Source organism: Carcharodon carcharias, chromosome 34, assembly GCF_017639515.1.
Source record: "Carcharodon carcharias isolate sCarCar2 chromosome 34, sCarCar2.pri, whole genome shotgun sequence".
Taxonomy (NCBI): Eukaryota; Metazoa; Chordata; class Chondrichthyes; order Lamniformes; family Lamnidae; genus Carcharodon; species Carcharodon carcharias.
In genome coordinates this window covers 18,969,317-18,983,070 of record NC_054500.1, presented here as the reverse complement: position 1 = coordinate 18,983,070, position 13,754 = coordinate 18,969,317, and the positions used below count along the sequence as shown (strand labels likewise).

The 13,754-nt window shown below is 49.1% G+C and overlaps 1 protein-coding gene across 1 annotated transcript in view; it reads right to left on the bottom strand.

Annotated features, from left to right (window-relative positions):
• LOC121272570 (tumor necrosis factor alpha-induced protein 2-like) overlaps window positions 1-10,833 on the bottom strand; it is a 50,536-nt gene extending 39,703 nt beyond the window's left edge. Inside the window, exon 1 of the mRNA XM_041179219.1 lies at window positions 10,685-10,833. Within this exon, the coding sequence (XP_041035153.1) occupies window positions 10,685-10,833 (149 nt within the window). The remainder of the gene's footprint in view (window positions 1-10,684) is intronic.
• Window positions 10,834-13,754: the final 2,921 nt, after the last annotated feature.

Sequence of the window (13,754 nt, the reverse complement as noted above, 5' to 3'; positions counted from 1 at the left end):
TTGCGCACAGCAAGCTCCCATCGGACAATTTGCTTTTTTTGTGAGGTTGATTTTTTTCTCGTTCATGGGACATGGGCAGCATTTATTGCCCACCTCTAATTGCCCTTGAGAAGGTGGTGAGCCGCCTTCTTGAAGTGCTGCAGTCCCTGTGGTGTAGGTGCACCCACAGCGCTGTTGATTGAAGGATAAATATTGGGCCTCGGTTGGGAAGACCTCCTCTGCTCTCCTCTGAAATGGTGGCTGTGGAATCTCTTACATCCACCCGAGCAGGCAGGCGTGGTTTAACACTTCATCTAAAAGACAGCACCTCCGACAATGCAGCACTCCCTCGTTGCTGCATCGGGAGCATTACGGCCTTGAATTTTGTGCTCAAGCTCCGGAGCAGGACTTGTACCCAGATCCAGGTGGAGGCAAGAGTGCTCCGAGCTGAGCCAAGGCTGACTTAGATAGGAGGTGCATACGCGTCTCTGTAAACATGAGCCACGTGTAAACAGATTCAGCACCAGTCCTATCCTCCACCATCTGGCTATCTGAGTTGTAGCATTCTCAATGTCTACCCGACTGAAACCTTTCATAATTTTACCCGCCTCTACCAGACCAGCCCGCATCCAGGGTTTATGGAAGAGGAGAAGATGTTTACCATTCCTTTATGGAACGTGTCCCAGATTTAGCGGCTTGCCCTTGCCACTCTTCATGGCTGGCCAATCTGCCGATGTCCATAATCAAAGAGAACAGTCATTGCCGTGATGTAGCAGTGAATGACCGTGGGACTGCCCCCTCAACAACAACAACAACAACTTGCATTTATATAGCACCTTTAAAGCTGTAACAAGTCCCAGGGAGCTTCCTGAAACCATTATCAGATAAGATTTGACACTGAACCACAAAAAGGAGACATTAGGACAGATGACCAGAAGCTTGGGTCAGGAGGTAGACCCTAAGGAGCGTCTTAAAGGAGGAGAGAGAGAGGGGGTGGCGTTTAGGACCCAGGCAGCTGAAGAGATGGCAGCCAATGATGGAGCGATTAAAATCGGGGATGTGCAAGGGGCCAGATTTGGAGGAGTGCAGAGATCTCAGAGGGTTGTGGGGCTGGAGTATATCACAGAGATGGGGAGGGGGGGTGGGATTTGAGAAAAGAAGGATGAGAGTTTAGAAGTTGTAGCTAATGAGGGGGAAAAGGCTGGCGATTGGTGGAAAGTACATGTTCCTGGTGAAAGCGGGATTGGATCACCTCATGGGTGAATAAACCACCAACACTCAGCGTCTAGAAGAATGCCCACAATGGGGGAGCGCTGAGATGTGGCTGGCATGCATGGTTCAGGGAGGGCCAGGGGAGGAGCAGTAAAGGGAGATATTTTCCACCGAATTCGGGATGGGATCAAGGCGATCACACAGAAACCTTCCCCCCCCTCCCACCCTGGGCCTTTCACCTCCATGTTTTATGCCCAGCTTGGCTCAGTTGGTAGCACCTTCGCTTCTCCATCGGGAAGTTTGTCAGGTACAAATCCCACTCCAGAGACGTTGAGCACATAATCCAGGCCAGCAGTTCCCATGCCAGGACTGTCGGAGGTGCCAGTTCTGCCTGCCCTCTTGGGTGGGTGTAAAAGACCCCATGACGCTATTTCAATGAAATGTTAGCCCTGCCCTTGAACACCTTGCAGAGCAACCCTGATGACCCCAATCCAGGGAAAAGGTACCCTGCAATGAAGTGAGCACATCCCCTTATTAAATGCTTCGCTTACAGGGTGGAATTTTACAACCCCCCACTGCAGTGCTGTTCCAAAGTCCCTTGATTTCGGCAGAAGCAGAAGATCCCACCGGCGAGAGGCATCATAGAATTCCGCTCATAAAATTTTACTGCCTGGAGTATAAAGAGATAAATGGTGATCTAACGGAAATATTTTCCATGACTTTTTTTTAATTTGTTCAAGGGATGTGGGTGTCGCTGGCTGGGCCCAGCGTTTATTGCCCACCCTTAATTGCCCCTTGAGAAGGTGGTGGTGAGCCGCCTTCTTGAACCGTTGCAGTCTGTGTGGTGTAGGCACACCCGCAGTGCTGTTAAGTGTTAATATCGCAATCCTGTCACAATGAAATGCACGTCCTCAGTGTTAAGTGAGAACAGATGTTACTAAACTGGGTAAAATTAGGGCGTTATTCTTAAGTATATATAAGAGCCGGTTTCCACCTGTGTGGGGGAAGGAAAAGGGAGTCTGTGCCTGTGTTCTTGAGGCTTTGTGAATAAGCCAATGTTAAGGGAAGATTGGCTCCAGCGAGTAAGCAGAGAATTATAACATTAGGGAAGGCGTTCCAGGATTTAGACCCAGCGACAGTGAAGGAACAGCCGATATATTTCCAAGTCAGGATGGTGAGTGGCTTGGAGGGGAACTCGCAGGTGGTGGTGTTCCCATCTATCTACTGCCCTTGTCCTTCTAGGTGGTAGTCATGGGTTTGGAAGGTCAAAGGATTTGATAGGATAGCTAGAGAGCAACTATTTCCTCTAGCTGGGGGAAGTCCAGAACCTTAAAATTCGAGCCGGGCTGTTCAGGGGTGATGTCAGGAAGCACTTCTTCACACAAAGGGTAGTGATAATCTGGAACTCTCTCCTCTAAAAAAGCTGCTGGGGCTGGTGGGAGTGGAGGGGGGTGGGTGCGTTGGGTGGTTGGTGTGCGGGCAGAGGTCAACTGAAAATGTCAAAATGGAGATTTGATTTTGGTGGGGCTTATTCAAGGTTAATGGAAACAGGGTGGGTAAATTGGAGTTAAGATGCAGATTGGCTATGATTCAGTTGAATGGCAGGAGGGGTCTGAGTGGGTTGAATAGCCTCCTCCTGTTCCCTTGGTGCTGGGTAGGGAACCTGAAGGATGTGGGTTTGATAAAGTATTTTTCTCCCCCCTAAGCGTAAAAAACTTGAGACGACCTTCCCACAGGACAGGAAGAAATTTGCTCGCTCAAGCTTCTTGTGAAGATCTGAACAGATTTTGTAAAGCCTTGCCATGCTATCAGGGCTGTCATAACTCACCTCGTTTTATTTCAACCCCTTACATTTTTCCCTTATCACTCAGAACAAACTGATCCCAAAATATTTTTTAAAAATGCCTGCATCGCGATCCCTGGAGAGATCAGATTAATAACAACACGAAAGGGTAGATTCTGAAAATAAATTTGATGGCATTGTTACCGGGTTACAGTATTCCAGAGACTCAGGGCAATGCTCCTTGGACCTGGGTTCGAATCTCATCACGGGCAGACGGTAGAATTTGAATTCAATAAAAATCTGGAATTAAAAGTCTAATGATGACCATGAAACCATTGCCGATTGTCATAAAAACCCCATCTGGTTCACTAATGCCCTTTAGGAAGGGAAATCTGCCATCCTTACCTGGTCTGGCCCACATGTGACTCCAGACCCACAGCAATGTGCTTGACTCTTAAATGCCCTCTCAACGAGAGGCGATTAGGGATGGGCAACAAATGCTGGCCTAGCCAGCGATGCCCACATCCCATGAACGAATATAAAAAAAAAACAATTTTGACCCAAAAGTATTTACCTTTTCACCTGAAGACCTGTTAAGGGTGGGACTCACTGGATTGCTCTACAGGGAGCTAGTATGGACTCGATGGGCTGAATTGCCTCCTGCTATGCCATTATCAGTGGCTAACGACTGGGAAAAAAATTCTGTACCCCTCACGCCACCCCCGCACCCCCCCGCCCCCCACCCCCCCCCACCTTGTTTCTGCCCCTCTTTGCTGTGGCTTCTGGTCCGGTGACATATTGACTTTTCAGATTCTCATCCCTGTGTTCAAATCCTACCACTGCCTCGCCTCCCTCCCTCCCTCCCTCCTCCTCCTCTCTGCAACCTCCTCCAGCTCTCCTGGGTCCCACAACGTCCGCGGTAAAGGCACTACATAAGTGCAAAGTGCTGTTGGGCGCTATTCGATGTTTCAGATCCAACCAATCGGTTTGGTTTTCCAAACGTGTTGCAGCCACGCCTTGCCAGCAAACCCAAACAGCGCAACTTGATATCAATCATCATTGAGTTAAGAAATTGAGATATATGAACATTGTTAACAAATTGTTCAAAGTCTACATTCCACGTCATTTCCCAGAAATGTGCTTCAACTTGATGGCTGAATGCTGGCCTGTTGATTATTTTTGACTATTGCCTGGCAAATGTCAAGGCGCAATGTCACAGGACACTGTCTTCTTAAAGGGGCACTGTCTTCTTAAAGGGGCACTGATTTATTAAAGGGCCATTAGCTTATTAAAGGGGCACTGGCCTCTTAAAGGATCACTGTCTTCTTAAAGGGGCACTGTCTTCCTAAAGGGACACCGTCTTCTTAAAGGGGCACCGTCTTCCTAAAGGGGCACCGTCTTCCTAAAGGGGCACTGTCTTATTAAAGGGGCACAGTCTTATTAAAGGGCCACTGGCTTCTTAAAGGGGCACCGTCTTCTTAAAGGGGCACCATCTTCCTAAAGGGGCACCATCTTCCTAAAGGGGCACTGTCTTATTAAAGGGACACTGTCTTCTTAAAGGGCCACTGGGTTCTTAAAGGGGCACTGGGTTCTTAAAAGGTCATCGTCTTCTTAAAGGGGCACTGTCTTCTTAAAGGGGCACCGTCTTCTTAAAGGGGCACCGTCTTCTTAAAGGGGCACCGTCTTCTTAAAGGGGCACTGTCTTCTTAAAGGGGCACTGTCTTCCTAAAGGGGCACTGTCTTCCTAAAGGGGCACTGTTTTCTTAAAGGGTCACTGTTTTCTTAAAGGGGCACTGTCTTCTTAAAGGGGTACTGTCTTCTTAAAGGGGTACTGTCTTCTTAAAGGGGTACTGCATTCATGGGTTCATCTGTATTATGCCTTTCCTCTGCTAAAGCTCTCCATGGTGCATCATAGATATTCACCACCCTGTTAATTCCACTGTTCCTTCTTTCTCTCTCACTCTCTTCTCTGATTCGCTGGTCTGGATTTTCCTGGCACCAGGGGTCAATGCGATGGCTTGGCCAGCTGCTGAATGGAGGTGGGCCTCCCTTCTGCACTCCAGGGTTCCGTTGGAACCAGAGGCTCCCACTCTCAGAGAGTGGGGGCCGTGGGCAAGAACAGCCGCACCCACACAGCCTGAGCGACTCATCCAGAGGGGTTTCCCTTCCGATCAGAGGGGGCCTTCCGGCCAGGCCCCTCCGAGTGTTTACTTTTAACTCCCCTCTTCTAGGGTGCATAAGGAGGGCACCTCCTTGTTGTGGGGTGGGGGGCGGGGTGGGGGGGTTGCTGCCTTCCAGATCCCCAGCCTACCTCAGCAGCACCCTCCTCACTCCCACTGGGGCTGCTGAGGTTTCAGAGCTGCTGTCCCTCGTGTTGAGCTCTGGGTGCGCACTCCCCACCCCACCCCCACACCCCCACCCCCCCCCCCCACCTTTAGTCCCGACCCTGGGATCCCTCAGCCCATTGAAAAATCCAGCCCTCTAACTTTCATCCATCCCTTTCCCGCAGGCTATAATCTTCAGGGACTCCCTCCCATTCCACGTTGAAAGAACATTTGCCCCCACATGTCCCCCCACCACCCCCCCCCCCCCGGCCACAATTCTGTAGCGCCTCAGACAATACCACCTTGAGAAACTCTTTAATCATTAAACCCGTGGCCGCTGAGTCCTGCTCACAAATCACTCCAAGCACAGACCTTGACCCCCCCACCCCCCCCCCTCAGCCGCAGGGTAGCAACAGGGCTGCAGTTAAAGGGGCCACTCAGCCCCTATTGTGTATCGGGTGGAGTCAGCGGTGCAGGAGGGGGCAGAGAGAGAGAGAGAGAGAGAGACAGGCAGCAGGCGAGAGTGATTCAGAGAACGAGAAGTAAATTGATTGACAGGGAGAATATGAGCGAAAACAAGGCAGAGAGCGGTTGAATGCGAAAGAGAGGGTGCAAGAGGGAGAGTGAGAGGGAAATGGAGAGAGACAGAGAGCTGTCAGAGAAAGTGAAAAGAAGAGCTAGATGAACAGACAATGGAGGGGGGAAGAGAGAAAGAGAGAGAGAGAGCAGGAAAGAGAAAGTGGAATAGGAGAGATATAAAGAAGTGAAAAAGAGATCTCTAACCCTAACTCCATCCCCCTCTTTGTGCTGAGTTTAAATTCAGACTCTGTCGCTGAGATTCACTGAAAGAATTGAATTTCTACAATCAACATTTTTTGCAAAGAGGTGTAGATGGACCTTACCTGTTGGAGAAACAGGAACTCTGACTGGCAAAAAGCTGCTCAAAGTTAATCTTTAACCACGAAGGATGCTTTCACTTTCACTGTTCTGGATTCAGCTCATTGTGAGCACCTCACAGACAAAGCGAATGAGAAAGCACCTGGCGATTTTGCCAGCTTTTAGCACCCACCCCCTTCACTCCCCTCCTGAAGACACTAATCCTCACTGGAATCCAGAGCACGGGCCATTTATCAGTGACTGTCCTCAATACAGGGGTCTGGACAGTGGCAACATAGGGCAGTGGAGTCTAGTGCTTACCTGGTGTACACACACACACACACAAACACACACAGACACACACACACAGACACACACACAGACACACACACAGACACACACACAGACACACACACAGACACAGACACGTATGCACTCATACTCACTCACATATTCATACTCACACTCACAAACACAGACACTCACATGTACACACGCATACACACACTCATCCATAAATACACACATTCACATATATTCAAACACACTCACATTCTCACATATATACACTCACACTCACTCCAACACACTTACTCACACACACACACACACTCATGCTCACTCAGACGCATTCACAAACAAACTCACACACACAAACTCACACACACCCAAACTCACACACACAAACTCACACTCACACACACATACAAACTCACACTCACACACACATACAAACTCACACTCACACACACATACAAACTCACACTCACACTCACATACAAACTCACACTCACATACAAACTCACACTCACATACAAACTCACACTCACATACAAACTCACACTCACATACAAACTCACACACACCCAAACTCACACACACGCACTCATGTTCACTCACAGACGCATTCACACACAAACTCACACTCACACACACACACACACTCGTGCTCACTCACAGACGCATTCACACACAAACTCACACTCACACACACAAACCCACACTCGCATGCCGCACACACACACACACACACACACACAACTACGCAGGACAACCATGCACAAACATGCACAAATATGACTATACACATGTGCACCCAACCACACATACATGGGCATAGAAGCACATGTGCACAAACATATATACAACAGGAGTCATTAGATTGCAATCAGGGTAGATTATGCTGACTGATTTAACCCTTCTTAACTCAGTGGAGTTTTACTTTCTGCTTTTTATGGGTGAGACCAATAGCCAGAACCTGGAAACATACAATGCACTCACTCAGTTCCTGCATGCGGACCTTAGCAAGGAAGAGAGTACTTGAGAGCAAGTTACACTGTGTTGGACATTTGAGAGCTGATAGCCACTGGTCTTCTTCCTCAGCTGTGGGTTGCTGCGTAAGTGAGACTCAGAGCATCGTACGCCCCTCCAGGGGTGTGCAGGGTGTGGCTTCCCCCACCGACATCCCGAAACAGCTGGAGTTTCACTGCTGGGTCACAGGAGTTGTACCAAGACTCGGTTACAAGAGGGGCTTGCTTAAACATTGTATTGTGTCAGGAGGGAACCTGTATTCTGAATTCATCTTCACTGCAGTGGGCGATGCAAGGTTGCCAACACCTCATGGGGCATATTCCTGGAGGTTTCACCACCTGACATCCCCACCTCCAAATGCCCCACTTGGTCAAACAGCCTTTTCTCCGCATCGCCAAGATTCTCAAAAATAATAAAGGAAAGCATTCCAATGTGGATGATGTAAAAGATCCTATTTAATGCCTTCGTCATTTGGGGTTTCGACGGCCAGAATGGCCTGGGAAGAGAATTTGCCAAACCAGTCCCCTTCTTTTGCTTCTCCTTCAGCCCCAGCGAGTAGCACTGCCGCTCCTGAGTCAGAGGGTCGTGGGTTTGAGTCCCGCTTGAGTGCACAATCCAGGCCAATGCTCCCAAGTGCAGCACAGAGGGAGTGCTGCACTGCCAGAGGTGCCGTCTTTGGGGTGGGATAATAACCCGAGGCCTCATTCACCCCCCACCCCCAGGCGGATGCGAGAGATCCCACAGCCACTGTTTTGAACAAAATCACGGGGTGGTTATCCCCCGGTGCCAATATGGGGGCCAATACTCATCCCCCAAACAACATCAGGAAAAAAACAGAATATATGATCGTTACCACACTGCACCTTGCGGGATCTTGCTGTGCGCAGATTGGCTGCTGTGTTTCCAAACCACAAAGGCGACTGCACGTCAGAGTGTTTTCATTGGCTGTAAAGTGCTTTGGTGGTGCCCTGTGGTGGTGAAAGGCGCTATAGAAATGTAGGTTTATCTTGCTGGTTTGAACAAAACATTTGCTGTGATATTTCCTGATTTACATCATTGGAATAAGGGCACCAAATGGTAGGAACTAACATCAGTGGACGCAGTTCAGAAATCAGGGAATGTGTGGACACAACCTACAACTGGGCAGAACAATAGCAGGTGGAGATTGAGGCTGGTTGAGGTAAAGTGCCACAGACAGATACTGAAGCAGCCCATGTCCAAATGCAGCAAGACCTGGACAATATCCAGACTTGGGCTGACAAGTGGCAAGTAACATTCACCCCACACAAGTGCCAGGCAATGACCATCTCCAACAAGAGAGAATCTAACCATCACCCCTTTATATTCAATGGCCTTACCATCACTGAATCCCCCACTATCAACATCCTGGGGGTTACCATTGACCAGAAACTGAACTGGACCAGCCATATAAATACTGTGGCTACAAAAGCAGGTCAGAGGCTGGGAATCCTGTGGTGAGTAACTCACCTCCTGACTCTCCAAAGCCTGTCCTCCATCTACAAGGCACAAGTCAGGAGTGTGATGGAATACTCCTCACTTGCCTGGATGAGTGCAGCTCCCACATCACTGAAGAAGCTCAACACCATCCAGGACAAAGCAGCCTGTTTAGTTGACACCCCTTCCACAAACACTCACTCCCTCCACCACCAACGCACAGTAGCAGCAGTGTGTGTACCATCTACAAGATGCAATGCAGCAACTCACCAAGGCTCCTTAGGTAGCATCTTCCAAACTCATGACCACTACCATCTAGAAGGACAAGGGCAGCAGACACATGGGAACACCACCACCTGGAAATTCCCCTCCAAGTCACTCACCATCCTGACTTGGAAATATATCGGCCGTTCCTTCACTGTGACTGGGTCAAAATCCCTAACAGCGCTGTGGGTGCACCTACACCACAGGGACTGCAGCGGCTCAAGAAGGCAGCTCACCACTACCTTCTCAAGGGGCAATTAGGGATGGGCAATAAATGCTGGGCCCAGCCAGTGATACCCACACACCACGAATGAATAAAAAAATCACACTGGGGGGGGGAGTGACCAACAAACTTCACCAATAGTTTTGAAATAGTCAATGAGTGAATGCTTCCTGACAGCTTTGCCAAGGAAGAAAGAGCTTGCATTTGTATAGCGCCTTTCACAGCCTCCAATAGGAACCAGCGAAGTGATTTTGCGGCGTAACCACCATAACGAAGGAAATGCGAAGGCCAATTTGTGCACAGCAAGATCCCACAAACAGCAATGTGGAGGGGTAAAAAGACCAGGACAGCCGTCTGGCTGAAGGATAAATATTGGCCAGCACACCAGGGGAGGTCTCCCCAACTCTTATCCGAAATATTGCAGTCAGCTCTTTCATACCCACCTGGGAGGGCAGCTCGCTTTAACCTCTCATCCGAAAGACGGCACCCCTGACAGTGCAGCACCCGCGCCCTGGAAGGGTCGACCTGGACTTTGTGCTCAAGCGGCTGGAGGGGGACTCGAGCCCCTCGACCTGCTGACCCAGGGCTGACAGCTGGAGGAGGTCGCGCTCAAACAGGTCTACTTTAAGAGCCCTGGCCCTGTCGCTGGTCAAGGAGGCCCAGGGGATGTGACTGGAGACAGAGCAATGCAGGTTGGGCAGGGCTCACCTTCCAGTCACCCAGCTGGGAGAGAAAAGACTAAGCTTTTCAGCAAGTTGGGAGGGTGTGTGCTTGAGGCAAAACAGGCTCACAGGATGGTTAAACTTAAAAGGTCGAATGTTTCTTTAAATTAAAGTAAGAGAGAGAGGGGAAAGGAGCAGATTCAGATCCAGGTGCATTTAGGGCTGACATTAGGGAATTAATCCTCGCACAGAAAGTGAGTTTAAGAAGCCGGTGACAGCAACGAAGTCTGGGGTAATTTCAGTGACAATCAGATTCTGCAATGCTCGAGTGTTAGGAGGTGGGTGAATGAAACCTTTTTTTTAAAATCATCTCCAATTATCTGGTAATTGCCAACTCTACGGAAGAGAGAGAGAGAGAGAGAGAGAAACACACCAGCTTTTCCATTCAGACCAATTCAATGAGGCTCTTCCACTCTTGTTTCGGGAAGTGCTCCTGGAGCCTTCTATTTAAACTCCAAACAACAGTCCCGACAGAGAGAGAGAAAATCTTTAGTCGCGGGCAGGACATTGCATGCAAGAGGAGGATTTGCTTTACCTGGATCGGAGAGTGCAGAGGTGGAGAGAGAAAGCAGAAGTAAACTTTTTCGGAATCCTGACTGCGAGTTTCTGGAAGAGGGAAGGTTCAGCAGCCAGTGCCGGGGCTAGTCGGAATTGTAATGTAGCCCTGATGTCAGCTTTCCACATTGGGCACCACCCCGTGAAGACAGTTTGTATATGTTTGGAGCACTTCCGAGTACCCAAATAAGCACACACAACAATGGTGCCTGTGGTTCCTTAGAGTGGGTCTTAACCCCATGACGGGTCCTGTCAGGGGGACACAAGCCAATGTGCTGCTCTCTTAATGACCCAAACCCCCTTCTGTATATACCCTGCTTTCTTTCATTTCCTCTTTCAATCCTTTCCTCTCATCTCCCCCTCCCTTTGCCTCTCGCAAAATCCTCTCCCCTCTCAATTCTGCTCCTCTCCAAATTCTTCTCTGTTCTTATCAGTTAATTAATGAATTCAGTTAATTAATCTGGCATGTAAAGCTAGCCTTAGTAATGATGACAGCTACCATCGATTGTTGTAAAACAAACCCATCGGGTTCACTAATGCCCCTTTAGGGGGGGGGGAAATCTGCTGTCCATACTCAGTCTGGCCTACATGTGACTCCAGACCAACAGCAATGTGGTTGGCTCTTAACTGCCCCTCTGAATGAGGGCAATTAGGGATGGGGCAATAAATGTTGGCCCAGCCAGCGACACCCACATCCCATGAATAAAAAAAAAGAGGTGATGCTGATTCTCAATCAAATGCTCGGATTTGTCCTTCATTTACTATGCAACAAGCCAAGCACATAAATCTCCACTTAGCACACAACGGAAGGAAAGGTTTGCATTTATATAGCACCTTTCATGATTTTTTAATTCATTCATAGGATGAGGGCTTCACTGGCTGGGCCAGCATTTATTGCCCATCTTTAGTTTCCTATGAGAAGGTGGTGGTGAGCTGCCTTCTTGAGCCACTGCAGTCCATGTGGTGTAGGTACACCCACAGTGCTGTTAGGGAGGGAGTTCCAGGATTTTGACCCAGCGACAGTGAAGGAACGGCCGATATACTTCCAAGTCAGGATGGTGAGTGACTTGGAGGGGAGCTTCCAGCTGGTGGTGTTCCCATCTATCTGCTGTCCTTGTCCTTCTAGTTGGTGGTGATCGCGGGTTTGGAAGGTGCTGTTGCAGGAGACCTATATTAATTTTAAAATGATTGCTCTAGCTGCCTTGGGCACCACACCTCGTTAGCTTTGACTGAGCTACAGTGAGGATCCACCAGCACGAAACCAGGGATTAAAGGGTTAAATTATGACGGTTGGTTGCACAAACCTGGTTTGTAATCCCTTGGGTCTGGAAGACCAAGGAGCAATCTGACTGAGGGTTTTAAATTATTGGGAGGGTTTGATGGGGGAGATGGAGAGAAACTATCTCCTCTGGCGAGGGAGTTCAGAACAAGATAGGCATCTTAGAGCCAAGCCGTTCAGGGGCCATGTTGGAAAGCACTTGCTTCAAAGAGAGCCATGTTGATGAAGCTTTTTGTCTTGCACTCATCAGGACAAATGCAAGAATGCCAAATTTCAAACCATCACAGCAGTTTATACCACAGGAGAAACGAGTGCTGGTTGGTTGAAGCGACATACGTTCACACACAGGGACCCCTTCTCTGCAGGAAAAAGGAATACGTTCGAGTCTCCTGCCTTTTTTGATTTACTGGGGGCTTGGGGAGCCTGTAGCTCCCCGTGGCTATCGCCATGGCAATGCCCCAGCCAATCAGAGTCGACTCACCAACCAATCAGCAGCCTTTTCTCTCGTGGTATAAATTGTGGTGATGGTTTGAAATTTGGCATTCTTGTGTTTGTCCTGATGAGTGCGAGACAAAAAACTGCGACATGCTTCTCCTTGCAGCAAGATTCAAACACCAAGGGGAACGGAAATCTGGAACTCTTCCCCCCTCACCCCACCCCCCCACCCACTCACCACCAACCCCACCACCACCACCAACCCCCCCCCCCCCCCCCCCCCCCCCCCCCCTCCACCCCCCGTCCCACCGAAGGAAAACTCTTTGGCTGAAGTGGAGTAAATTAAAAAATGTTTGGACTGAGATCGATAGATTTTTTTGTTGGGTGAGTGTGTTGAAGGGTATTAGAGTCAAGGCGGGCAAATGGAGTTGAGGTGCAGGTCAGCCATGCTCTAATCGATTGGCAGGGCAGGGCTCAAGGGGCTGAATGGCCTCCTCCTGTTCCCAACCCTGACTGACAGTTTGCTTTGTGTTAATCCTCTGTACGCAGTCCCAGGGAGGGAGAGGGCTGCTTTCCGTCTCTGGGTAATAATCGCGGTGATGGTCCCTCAGGGAGATTCACTTGGCAGTCATCGGAGAGGCTCCTTGGCTCCAATTCAAAGCAGTCGCGGAGGTGAAGGGCCACACTGTGACTGACACATGTTCCATCTCCCAGAGAAAGATCTTTATCCCACTCCTGAGGACTGTGTGCAAAACGTTGATCCTTTTCACTGTCAGGGTGTTGTTGGAATATACCCTCAGTGCTAAATTTCACATGAGTTTTGCAAATCAGTTTAAACTGTAAAGTGCTCGAGGTATCTTTAGAGGAGGCTCTCCCCCTGGTGGACACTCAACTCCAGCAACTCAAATTCTTGGCCTTGGTATCTCAACATAACTCATTCTCCCCCTGAATGCACAGAACACTTACACAGGCGCCCAACCCATCCAAATGACCATTCTACATCTGGGAGAGGCAGGAGATATTCATCCACGGGGGGCATCACAGTCAAGCACGGATCCCCCAACACTCGCACGGGATATCGGGACCAGGACTGGGAGAGAGCGTCTCTGAAGTGAATATTCCAGTTCTTAATTAACTGGTCCAGTAACATGATCACTATGTTACTGTACATGAATGAATAAACACCCCCCCAACACCCCCCCGCCGGCAACTGCACATTTGTTGAAACACATTAAGCAACAGTGAAAAGGAGCCTAGAAATTTTTAATTTTAAGATCATTCTATCTTTTCCTAATTTGTTAACTGGAAATGTCCAGCACTTTCTTGTGACAATGCA